General features: G+C 43.6%; 1 protein-coding gene across 1 annotated transcript in view; it reads left to right on the forward strand.

Annotated features, from left to right (window-relative positions):
- LOC127632455 (protein bassoon-like) overlaps positions 1–13,507 on the forward strand; it is a 154,315-nt gene extending 140,808 nt beyond the window's left edge. The window contains exons 5-11 of the mRNA XM_052111035.1: positions 3,854–5,897; positions 6,281–7,122; positions 7,261–7,372; positions 7,813–7,938; positions 8,298–8,353; positions 8,614–8,718; positions 12,975–13,507. Of these exons, the coding sequence (XP_051966995.1) occupies positions 3,854–5,897; positions 6,281–7,122; positions 7,261–7,372; positions 7,813–7,938; positions 8,298–8,338 (3,165 nt within the window). The 3' untranslated portion in view covers positions 8,339–8,353; positions 8,614–8,718; positions 12,975–13,507. The remainder of the gene's footprint in view (positions 1–3,853; positions 5,898–6,280; positions 7,123–7,260; positions 7,373–7,812; positions 7,939–8,297; positions 8,354–8,613; positions 8,719–12,974) is intronic.

The raw sequence follows: 13,507 nt of genomic DNA on the forward strand, positions 1-13,507 counted from the left end.
GTCACGGTGGCTGGCCCGGACCATCCGACTCGGTTACACAATTCAGTTTGCCAGGCCCCCGCCCCCACTTCGCGGGCGTCTGCTTTACCGCAGTGCACGGCGAACATGCCCAATCCCTGCATGCGGAGATTGCTACTCTTCTACTCAAAGACGCGATCGATCCTGTCCCTCCAACCGAAATGAAGAAGGGTTTCTACAGCCCTTACTTCATTGTACCCAAGAAAGGCGGTGGCTTACGACCAATCTTGGACCTGCGAGTTTTCAACCGAGCACTGCTCAAACTCCCGTTCAAAATGTTAGCGCAAAAGTGTATCTTAACATGCGTCCGGCACCTAGATTGGTTCGCAGCGGTAGACCTGAAGGACGCGTACTTCCACGTCTCAATTCTGCCGCGACACCGACCCTTCCTACGGTTCGCGTTCGACAGCCAGGCATTTCAGTACAAAGTCCTCCCCTTCGGCATGTCTCTTCCCCCTTGCGTCTTCACGAAAGTCGTAGAGGCAGCTCTTGCCCTGCTCCGAGAAGCCGGCATCCGCATACTCAACTACTTCGACGACTGGCTCATACTGGCCCACTCCCGAGTTACTATGCGCTCACAGAGACCAGGTGCTCAAACACCTCAGCCGTTTGGGGCTTCAGGTCAACCGAGAAATCTCCTTTCTTGGCATGGAGTTAGACTCAGTCTCAATGTCCGCACGTCTCATCAACGAGCATGCACAGTCTGTGCTGAAATGCCTCGCAAAGTTCAAGCCAGGCACAACGGTCCCTTTCTACGGGCAGGAGTGCCCCTGCAGCAGGTGTCCCGACATGTCCTGGTCACTACCGATGCCTCCAAATCAGGTTGGGGCACAGTTTGCAATGGGCATGCAGAGGGGCCCCTGATGCGCTGGCATATCAATTGCCTAGAGTTGTTGACTGTTTTCTTTGCCCTGCGACAGTTCCTCCCCTTAATTCGAGACAAACATGTCCTAATCAGGTCAGACAGCACCACTGCGTTAGCGTACATAAATCGCCAAGGCGGCGTACGCTCCCACTACATGTCACGACTCGCCCGTCGTCTCCTCCTTTGGAGCCAGAAGCGACTCAGGTCGCTGCGTGCCACTCACATCCCCGGCAAACTCAATGTGGTAGCGGACGCGCTGTCACGACAACGCTTGCCCAGTGGAGAGTGGAGGCTTCACCCCCAGTCGGTCTAGCTGATCTGGGAACTATTCGGCAAGGACCAAGTAGACCTGCTTACCTCCCGAGAGACCTCCCACTGCCCACACTGGTATGGCCAGACAGAGGCTTCCCTCAGGGCAGACGCGCTGGCACACAGCTGGCCCACGGGGCTGCACAAGTACGCATTTCCCCCAGTGAGCCTTCTTGCACAGGTGCTGTGCAAGGTCAGGGAGGACGAGGAGCAAGTCACACTAGTGGCTCCATACTGGCCCACCCGGGCCTGGTTCTCGGACCTCGTACTCTTCACAACAGCCCCTCCCTGGCGAATTCCCCTGAGGAAGGACCTTCTTTCTCAGGGGCAGGGCACGCTCTGGCATCTGCATCCAGACCTCTGGAAACTCCTCGTCTGGTCCCTGGACGGGACGTGGAAGATCTAGCTGCCCTACCACCTACTGTTGTAGACATGATTAACCAAGCCAGAGCCCCTTCCACCAGGCAGCTCTATGCCCTGAAGTGGCGCTTGTTCGCAAATTGGTGTTCTTCCCGGGCTGAACACCCACAGAGGTGCGCAGTTAGGTCAGTGCTCCTATTCCTACAGGAGAGGTTGGAGGGGAGGCTGTCCCCGTCCACCTTGAAGGTGTATGTTGCTGCTATCGCGGCCCACCACGACGCAGTAGACGGCAAGTCCCTTGGTAAGCACGACTTAATTATCAGGTTCCTGTTCCCCTCCTGGGACCTCTCGGTAGTCCTCATGGGCCTCCAGAGACCTCCCTTCGAGCCGCTAGAATCGGTTGGACTCAGGGCCCTCTCTCTTAAGACTGCCCTGCTGATCGCGTTCGCCTCCATCAAGAGGGTCGGGGACCTGCAAGCGTTCTCTGTTAGCGACACTTGCCTGGAGTTCGGTCCGGCAGACACTCATGTGATCCTAAGACTGCGACCGGGCTACGTGCCCAAGGTTCCTACCACTCCCTTTAGAGACCAGGTAGTGAACCTGCAAGCGCTGCCCCGGGAAAAGCAGACCCAGCCCCGTCGTTGCTGTGTCTGGTACGCGCTTTGCGTACCTATTTGGACCGCACGCAGAGCTTTAGACACTCTGAGCAGCTCTTTGTATGCTTTGGGGGACAGCGGAAAGGAAACGCTGTCTCAAAACAGAGGCTTTCCCTGTGGGTAGTAGATGCCATTTCATTGGCTTATCACACTCAGGCCGTGTATAAGCCAACTTTTCACTTTTAGTACAGTGAACTCATTGTCATGTTCAAGAAACCAATTTGAAATGATTCGAGCTTTGTGACATGGTGCATTATCCTGCTGGAAGTAGCCATCAGAGGATGGGTACATGGTGGCCATAAAGGGATGGACATGGTCAGAAACAATGCTCAGGTAGGCCGTGGCATTTAAACGATGCCCAATTGGCACTAAGGGGCCTAAAGTGTGCCAAGAAAACATCCCCCACCCCATTACACCACCACCACCAGCCTGCACAGTGGTAACAAGGCACGATGGATCCATGTTCTCATTCTGTTTACGCCAAATTCTGACTCTACCATCTGAATGTCTCAACAGAAATCAAGACTCATCAGACCAGGCAACATTTTTCCAGTCTTCAACTGTCCAATTTTGGTGAGCTCTTGCAAATTGTAGCCTCTTTTTCCCATTTGTAGTGGAGATGAGTGGTACCCGGTGGGGTCTTCTGCTGTTGTAGCCCATCCGCCTCAAGGTTGTGTGTGTTGTGGCTTCACAAATGCTTTGCTGCATACCTCGGTTGTAACGAGTGTTTATTTCATCCAAAGTTGCTCTTCTATCAGCTTGAATCAGTCAGCCCATTCTCCTCTGACCTCTAGCATCAACAAGGCATTTTCGCCGACAGGACTGCCGCATACTGGATGTTTTTCCCTTTTCACACCATTCTTTGTAAACCCTAGAAATGGTTGTGCGTGAAAATCCCAGTAACTGAGCAGATTGTGAAATACTCAGACCGGCCCGTCTGGCACCAACAACCATGCCATGCTCAAGATTGCTTAAATCACCTTTCTTTCCCATTCTGACATTCAGTTTGGAGTTCAGGAGATTGTCTTGACCAGGACCATACCCCTAAATGCATTGAAACAACTGCCATGTGATTGGTTGATTAGATAATTGCATTAATGAGAAATTGAACAGGTGTTCCTAATAATCCTTTAGGTGAGTGTATATATATATATATATATATATATATATATATATATATAATATTTTATTGTATTCTTGTTAATTACATGTTTCCATGATGTATTAAAATACCATGTTTAATATACTTACCTCATTAACAAACTAAATATTTTAATTAATTAAATAAATACATACAACAATAACAATAAAAACACAAGCCCTCAAGGCAACAGGGATCCTGCTTTACGAGCCCCAGGCTTTCCAAAGATAAATTCTGTAATATTGTTTTAAATCTGTAGTAAGGCCATTTAATGCAAAATGCATAAAGCAAGTGTCAGAGCAAATCATTGTAAATTTTTCTACATTCCTCTTAGACATTTGGGAGCATGCAGTTTACTTACTTTACAGTTGGAGAAGATTATATATTGCTAGTAATACAATAACTTCACATTTCTATATATGCGGGACAAAGCTGTAGTCTCAATTGTTTCTGGTTGCATTTATATAGTCATATTAAAGAATCTCTCACATCTCTGCTCTCTAGATGTCAGCCTTGCAACAACAGAATGCAATGATGAGAAAGGTGAAGAGAACTCTCCCCAGCCCCCCTCCAGATGAGACTCCTGTACCGATTGTAACTCCAGCAATGCCCCATATATACAGCTCACTTGGATCATCCCAGAGAGTTTTGCCACGTCCTGCACAGGGTGCCATGAAGGCAGGCTTGCTGAGTGAACTGAAAGCTGTGGAACAAGAGTCCACCAAATTACGTAAACAGCAGGCAGAGTTGGAGGAGGAGGAGAAGGAGATTGATGCCAAGTTACGTTGCTTGGAACTGGGCATAACCCATCGCAAGGAAACCAGGGTTAAAGAAAGAGAGAGGCAAGAGTTGGTGTACTTGCGATGCATGGGAGATGCCCGTGACTACATGTCGGATAGTGAGCTGAATAATTTGCGAATAGGTGGAGTTGCATTAGGCACCTATGAAGAGAATGGACTATTGTCATGCCCTGGGACAGCTCCTCTCAACCAGTTTACATCTGATTTAAATGCATCTCAGTATCCTCCTACTTCAGCATATGTTCCATATAAATATCCACAGACCCAGCCCACACCCACACAACCACCCACTGCACCCTATCAGCAGATTGGGTTTCAACCATCACAGTACCCAACCTCCTCACAGCCCCAGCCTGGAACATTCCAGCCTCATCCTCCTCAACCCTCATCTTACCAAAACCAGGGGCCATACCAGACTCATAGCTACAGTCAGTCTCCTTATGAGTCTGATCTTGGTTTGCAGCAGCACAGTCACCAGGGTTACCAACCAATCACTGCCCCTTTACCAGGCCAAAGCCTACCTTATCCTGGCCAGAGCATGTCCTTCCAGTCCCAAGCTGACATGCTTTCTGTCCACCAAAGGCCAAGGCAAACCTCGCTTGCGGATCTAGAACAGAAGCTACCCACAAACTATGAAGTGATCAGTAATCCTTCCATTCCAATAGCAACATCAGCACAAGAAACTGGATTCACCTGTGCCTATTCCTCACCATTGAACAATGCTTATTGTCAGTATCGCCCCCCTGACCAACCCATGAATGAACGAATCCCAAGTCCATCATCAGGGTATGTAACAGATGCTGTCTATGCCACAAATCTAGAGCAGAATATCCCCAGAAATTATGTAATGATTGATGATATCAGTGAACTGACAAAGGAAAACATGGGGTCCTCTGACATGTCGCGAGTAGGTTATGGAAGCGAGAATGGCCCACGTGGACCGACCTATGGGGATGGGTCAGAGAATGTATATGGAAGAAATACAAGCCCCTATCAGGGCACAGTTGACAGCCATGGACATCCAAATACAATTGTGAGTGGTGGGTCTGGATATTACTATGATGACTATAAGCATCCTTCTCGCAACAGTGGGGGAATGGGCAACCAGAAGCACTCCTCCAAAAATTTGGCTCCTGCTGTTTCAACCAAGCGTAGTAAGCATAGGAAGCAAGGCATGGAGCAAAAGATCTCCAAGTTCTCCCCAATTGAAGAAGCTAGAGATGTAGAGTCTGATCTAGCCTCCTATACCATGACAACATCAACAGGTGGTAGCTGCACAGTGGTGACTAGGACAGGCCTGAAGAAGAGCTATGATCAGCAGAAGTACTATGGGTCAAAAGAGGCATTGGAAGAGGATGAACGTCTCTATGGCTCTGGACGATCAAGGTCCACAGGTTATGGAATGGATAAGATTTCCTCCAGAGACTCAGGTGGCTACCGAAGTAAGTCTTATGAAAGGGACGCCATGGAGCGTTCACAGAGGGGCGCCCATAGTCGTAGTGGTCGTCCTTCCATGCGTACACAGAACTCAGAGGAAGAGAGCCCTCTCAGCCCCGTCGGAAAGCCCATGGGAATTGGTCGTGGCTCTGTGCCAGATCCTCATGATGTACGAAATCAGTATGGCTCCAGCCATTCCTTACCAGATGTTCAGGACCACCATATGAGGGATATGCCTAAGAGTCATGTATATAAGCCGGATGACCCTTACCTTGCAGATGACATGCACTGTGCTGTGTCAGACAGTGAAGGTAACTGGTGCTGAATTACAAACTGCCTGTTAAAATGCATTTGGCAATCAAAAGCCTGCATGCCAATGATCTTGCCTTGAATGCAGAGGGAAATAAAAGTTTGGACTACTTTATGTGAATGCTATAATCAATGCATGGAACCATATATGACTTTTTTGCATGGACTGCATGTGTGTTCTGTTATCTGTTTGAGATTATGTGATTCAAGTGTCTGTACATGTCTTTTGTCCGTTGGCTCCCTTTTCTTTCTCTTCTACGGGTGATATCTTTCAGATTTGGGAACCCCGCTCCTTGCATGGCTTCAGTATGTTTAGATCTTGTCCTTTGCTATTGGCACTTGCAACAGCATAAAATATTGACTTTTTGCTTCATCTCCCAAAAAGCCTATCATTTGGGTCAGGAGGAGACAGACTGGTTTGAAAAACCACGTGAAGCTCGATCAGATCGCTCTAGACACCATGGAAGTGGAGGTCATTCATCCTCTAGCCGGAGGACCAATGGTAAGCACACGTACCATGATTATGATGAGCCCCCTGATGAAGATCTCTGGCCTCAAGACGAATATGGTCATCAGCGACATTCTTCATCCACCTCATCTCGAGAACACCGTCCACATGGTAGTAGCTCAGGAAGACACTCCTCTTCCCGACATTCCTCAGATGATCCCAGGTTGTCGCGTTCTACACGGTCAAATCCAAGAGATCCTTCCGCTCGTGCCGAGAGCCGCGCTGGCTCATCAACCTCACAGAAAAGATCCGCAGATCCACGATCTGTTGGCCACCGAGACTCAGGAGACTACTCCCGTGATCCATCAGGCCACCACCATGGCTCCAGTGGACAACGGGGGCAGAGGCAACCGGGTTCATCCAGGAGGCAGGAGCCCTCTTCAGGTTCCAGGCAGCAACAGAGTCTAGGAGAGCAGCATATACCATCACAGCAAGGACAGCAGCAGCGACAACAACCAACTGGCAAACCCACAGGGTCTCAGCCATCTGAGGCAGGTCAGCAAGGTCAACAATTGGGGCAAACAACCCGAACACAGCAGCAACAACCACAGCAACCTGGGCAACAGCCGGTGACCATGATGGGAGCGACTCAGCCCACAACCACAGCTGCTGGCACAGGAGCAGGTCTGACTCAGCATCAAACTAAGCCAGGTCAGGCTCCAACACAGGCAAGACAACAGCCAGGAGGACCTCCCACTGCCCAGCCAGCTGCAACTATGGTACATTTTCATTAATCTCTTATTGCAATTATATTGCCATTTAAGTTGTTCTTTATCTTATTCTTTGAAGTGTTACTTTTAGGGCGTGAGAAATGGTTTACAACATATTTTAATATTTTTCATTAATTGGCTGTACAGGCAAAACCTGACACAGCTGTACCTGCTCCCACACCAACTCCTGTAGTTGCTATTGGGTCAAAAGCTGTACCACAGCCTGCAAAAACAACACCAATTCCTGCCACAGGAATCGGTAAGTGGAACTAACTCTGCTAACACTGAGCACCTGATATAGGTTTTCTGCAACACTGAAAACAAATTTAGTTAACTTCATGCTTTACTGTTTGGGTAATTAAATCACTGACAAATAAATATTTACTGTACTCATTCAACATCATTTCCATTCTTATGTCTGGGATTAACAAGATGCTTTTTTGCTTACAAATGTGAGGTCAAAATTATTTATTATAATTGTAATTATTAATGTTCTTAAATGCATAATAAGTCATCCATTTAGCTTAACCTTACTTATAGTTTGAATCTATGAGGCAGTTTCAAATGAATTCATACCTGAAATGTTGGTCCTATGTAAAAGACTGATTTCATAAATTATACAGTATATAGTTTGAATTTAAAGGATGCAGAACAGTTTTGTAGCACATCAGTTAATCTCTGGGAACTTTCTCTCTCCAGGGTCAAAAGCAGCACTCCGGCCAGGGGGCATAGGCAGTGCTGCACAGCAGCCCACCGAAGGGGAGAATGTTCTCACAAAGATCCTGCAGGGAGGAGCAGCAGAACAAGCTGGAAAATTAGGAGATGGTATGGAACTGTGAAACATAAGCAAGCAAAAAGTTTGACAACAGAGATAAAAAACAGATGTTATTAAGGGTCTGTGACGTATCTTGGCTTAGGATAGTAATTAATTGCTATTTAGCAGATGCTTCTATTCCAGAAAAGCTTTATGTGCAGTAATTTCAGGGAAAGTCCCCAAGGCTATCCTGGGTTAAGTACAAAAATGGTGGAGGGCTGAGCTGGATTGTAATTTTAGTTTCTATGAGTAATTTAGTTACTCTTTCGTAATACGGAGGTCAGATCTTTTAGGTTGCTGCTGCCTCAAACCAAAATTATTTTACATTGTCTTTAAACCTCCATCTTTCACTTTCCAATGTTTCATACAGCTGTATCTGCTCTCGGGAAGAAGTTTACTTCGTTTTGGTGATCTACTGACACTAAGGTGAGAAACCAATTGGTGCATTACCCTGCCGAAAAGACACGTTTCGACCAGCATGAATTGCTATGCTGGTCCAAGCTGGTTTTTGCTAATTAGTGCTAGTTTGGTGCTGACATAGCTGCTGGACCAGCAGAACAATGCTGTTCACCACCAAAACATGGTTGATAGTTGACCAGAATGGTCTTTTTGGAGAAGCCAAGACACTGTTAGCTTGTAAAATATGGATATATGCTTAACTGTTTACTGTAAAAAATGTTCTTCAGGTGTTGGTTGGTGGTGACTTAGATGGTTCGAACTGGAAAAACCTACAAATCTGTTTCTGCCTTTTAACATCTTTAGCTGAGGGCGGGATACACCTGAGGACACTGGTGAGTATTTGATTTTGCAATTCTCTTTATTTTAAACCTCAACACAAGTTGAAAACCCCCAGGACAGCTATTTAAGTCTTTCTAATATTGTTACATTGTGTTTGCTATTAGCAGAATTGATCAATGAGCTTTGTAACTGTGTTATCTGTGCATAGTCTTTGTGGGAGATAAACCAGTATAATTGATGCCTCAATTAGATTCTTGCATATATAATACATACTTTGGTATTAAGAGAGGACTGATGACTCATTGGATACTGTGGGTTGGCAGTTCTCAGTCAATTTGAGAAGAACTTTAGGGAGCAGATGGAGCAGACTGCCTATGTCAGCATTCAAGACCCCTGACAAATTGGCTTTTACAAATGTGTGACAAATTAGCACTAACTAGATTTATAACAGTACATGATATAATATAGCTGTTCGTGCAAGGTTATGAAAATTCGGAATAAAAACAACTGGTCTTAGTTCGTCTCCCAGTCTGATCACTTTTCATCTGATCAGGCTGGAAGGACCAGCTGGCCGATCTGCTAGACCAGTTGAGCACCAACTTGACAAAACTAGGAAACCAGCTAGACCTGCTGAAGACCAGCTTTGTCAGCCTGGGAGACCACCTTAAATCAGCTATGACCATCTTAAAACAGTCAAACCAGATTTTTTTTTTTTTTTTTTTGTTAGCAAGGGAGAAAGCAAATTGTGGCAGTATTTGAGGGAGGATCTCATCTCAGAGTAAAGTTAGCTCAATTTCCATCAGCTACTAAGACGAAATAGTAAAAATGTTCATCTCCATGCATGCAATGTAGCACTGCAGTAAAGAGCAGTTTACAGTATGCCTTAAGGGCGCTTGGCCCTTCGTCTTGTTTTGAAGGTGTGTCTGCACTTATAATGTCAGTATTTTAGTTACAAATGGTTCTTTATCTGTACTTGAGGGAAATTCCAATGGAACTGTCCTGAACTGCCTGCTCTTTATTTATGTCGAAGGTTAGAGCTCAGATTAGCTGACCCTGATCTGAGGCCAGTTGGATCTAACCTTTCACTCTTGAGCATGAGCAAATTAGGTCAGTCAACGTGAGCTATAATTAGCAGGCAGATCAGTGTGCTTGGATTAGCATTAGTATCCGGCCAAAGCTCATTCATCTTTACACCACAAATATTCAGATGAGTCACGTTAATAAAGACTCACATGAGATAGCATGTGGCACAGTGTAATGTCAAAAAATTAAACAAGAAATGAAAATGAAATAGTAATTAAATAAAAGGGTGGTGTACAATGATTAGTTTTGTATTGAGCAACCTTACAGTGACTTGACTAAAATCTCATTAAAGTTATACAGTATCTTCTGCTGATGATGTATCTTTGTCTTTGTGAGTACTGGCTTTGTTTGGAATAACATATTAGCCGTATTAGTATGCTGTATTTTTTGCAGTGTGGAGACTGCAAATTTCTATATGCATGAAATACCTAGATAATCTGCTACATTTGCTGAAATGTCCAGTGTACAACAAAGGTTCTGGTACAGACTCTGTATCTCACTAAGCAGTGTGTTTGACCTGACCTTCCATTTCCAGTGTGACGAATGGACTGAAAGTAATTTCATCTAAAATATCTAATTCTTGACTCATTATTTGGTCAAACTGACAATAATTTACGGTAGTAATTTTTATATAATTATATATTTATATTACAAAACATTTGATCAAAATGCAAAGTTAAGTCATGTAACAACAATGTAGGATACTGCTGTTTGAAGCATTTTTCATTGCATAATATGTACTGTTTCACATACTATCTAAAAAAAATTAAATTAAATAAATAAAAACAAAACAGTAACGAGTATACAGTACAGTTTACTGCACATTATGCAGAAGTGCCCTTACAAAAAATCTAGAGTTCTGGCAAACTAGTCACTAATTTGCCACTCATTATTTTCAAATGCAAACGAGCTTGTGATTCACTGCAAATGTTTGTCCGAAGTTTTCATTTGTTCACCGGTAGTGATAAACCTGCAGCATACATTTGGCAACAATGTACAAATTGCATCAAAGCTCATTTGCATGTGAAATTGATCAGTTGCGAATTTGCTGCAAGTTTGCAGCAAATTTACCATGAACTCTTAATTTTTGTATGGGTATTCCATTCCGAACAAAGCCAAAGAGACCAGGAAATACCTTTTGGTAATTGGCAATTTTCACTGAAAACAGTTCTTTTCTTACAGCCGCCACATTGAGTGATGCGGTTCTCTTAATTCATTCTGCTCCTCCTTAAACTGCCTTTTGTATTGTATCATGGTAACTTTTGTGGTCTCTGACTGTCAGTGGGTGTGATGCATGTGAAGATCCAGAGAAAGGATCTGGGATAAAACAGGTTTCTGGGCTCCTAAAACCACAGCTAATCCTATTCAACTCTTGGCTTACCATGCAATCCAAATCCTGTTCCATACATCATCATGGTTTTCCATTGCAGTCACATTGAATGTTGTGGGTGTGTCTTTCCAGTCACTATTCGCTAACTAATAGGTAAAACGCTCTTTTTGCATCTCTAAAACATTGAGTTGATTTGTTACCTGACAGTTGCTGCTCTCATGCTGAGTAGTGTATAGTGTATGGGATTTCAGCCATTTTGCACAATGTCAATCCATGCATTATAGTCAAACATTACCCACATTTTCTTCCTGTGATATTTGCTGCTGCTTCAAATTTGTAGTGACCATACAAAAGTATTTTGAAAAACTTTTTTATGTGCATATCTTTATGGTATTTGTGTATGTTTCATTCATGTACTATTAGCTTTTGCTGGTCCAATAAATTCCACCACTTCTGCCCTCTAGTGTCTGAGAAGGGTAGTTATATAATCCATCATAATACAGCATGAGTGAATGTTCCGGGTTCAATACAAGTTAAGCATTTGTGCCATAGTTTAGATTACTATAGAAAATAAATTTGACTTATTCTTTATTCATATATTTATTTAAAAAACAAATGTTTACAGTACAGCACATTACCAATTAAAGTAAACTGTAAAGTTGTCTAAATGGTCCTTTTGGAGGTGGGACTACGTTTCTTTGTGGGTGAACTCCTGTTTATATCCTGGCTAGTTCCTGTGACGTTTGCTCCATGTAGGCCTAAACAATCCGTTTCAGAAATCCATGCACGCATCATGCAAAATGTTCCATGTTTAACTGGCATGACATGGTCATGACTTTGAAAGACTGGATATAACTTTTCTCACAAAAAGTCAGTAAGTAATTCTATCACACTAGAACACTCTTTTTTTAAAACTCGTTCAATGTTTAAATCGCATAGCCTGAGGCATCATGCACCTATTTTTTCCAGACACCAACGTCAACCAATGTCAGCAGTAACACTCACTTTTTTAAATTAAACACTTAATCTTGCAGCTGTTTGTCAATAAATGTCTATCAGTACTTGTTGCATTTGATTACATTTTATGAGGTGTAGTGTGTATTGGATATCTTTGGGTTTTACGTCAGCTATTTTTGCAGTCTTGCCTCCTATTTTGTGCAGGCATTTACCATACACGGCATGAGAGATGGTGCAAAAGCAGCCAGCACAAACGCATAGATGCACAGAACTGCCTCAGCTGACGAGAGAGTGAAAATATGTAGCCTATCTCTAAATGAAGCAATCCTGTAAACAACGTATTCCATGTTCATTTTAAGTGATAGCAAATAAAACTAAGAAAATTAACTAAATAAAATGGTTTGTATTTCTCCATGAGTGTTATTTCTCCATAAAATAGTTTAACCACATATAGAACTTGTTCACATAGTGATTGACACACAATGCGCTATATAGGGAACAGGGAGTGATCAATCAGACAGATTTCTGCCACAGACATTATTTTTACATGCAATAATCATTTAATGTAATTATTGAGAGTGCAAATACGTATTTGGAATTGCAAATTATCCATTCGAAATCCTCAAAAATCTAAGGGGGTACGTGCGCCCTCAGTCTAAATGGGCATGATGCCTCAGCTTGTAGCTATACTTGTAAAAGAGTGTTTATTTAAGTGTTTGTTGCCACAGTGTACTTCCAATGTAAGTGCTTTACTGCAACCAAAGCTCCTTTTTATTAAACAAAGGGACAAATAAAAAAAAATGTTCTGTGCTAATTAACATTATGTCACAAAGTTTGTCTAAATACCTGGATATTTGAGTGTTTGGCCAATTTTGCCTTTGATTAGGCAGAGTACAGATTAAATATGTTTGTAAATGTCTTTTTTCGTCTTTCCTCCAGATGTTTCACCCAACCTTGACGTATCAATGAAAACTTCTATCTATCAGATGATATCCACATAACCAACCAACAATGGAGGCTGAATATCTCTTCCAGAGTCATTCCATAGTTGCTGATGAAGCAATTGCAATTTCCCAAAATACCAAATTCCTGTTCAGTTTGGGGTTTCTCCAGACGATTATATCTTCCCTTAAACTACATATCTGTTCTCAGGTGTCCCTCCCGATTCTCAAAACAGTGTGTAGAGGTAAGACAGCCACAGTACTTAGATTTTTGCAGTCCTAATAAAGATGTCTACACCCAGACTCTAGGAGACAAAAGCATTGCAGGAGAACGACTACCCTACAAAGGCTTCAAACAAACAATGCCTGTTACTCTCTTTAAAAGAAAAAAAAAAATGTTTGCTCGATTTCTAAGATCTTGACATTCCAATATGGCGATGATTGACCCTTTCTATGAATGTTTTAGTTTCTTCCTTATCCTTTTTGTCATGTGTGTTAATGAATGCAAATGTGTAAACCGTGGACATGGAA

Source organism: Xyrauchen texanus, chromosome 39 (genome assembly GCF_025860055.1).
Source record: "Xyrauchen texanus isolate HMW12.3.18 chromosome 39, RBS_HiC_50CHRs, whole genome shotgun sequence".
Lineage (NCBI taxonomy): Eukaryota > Metazoa > Chordata > Actinopteri > Cypriniformes > Catostomidae > Xyrauchen > Xyrauchen texanus.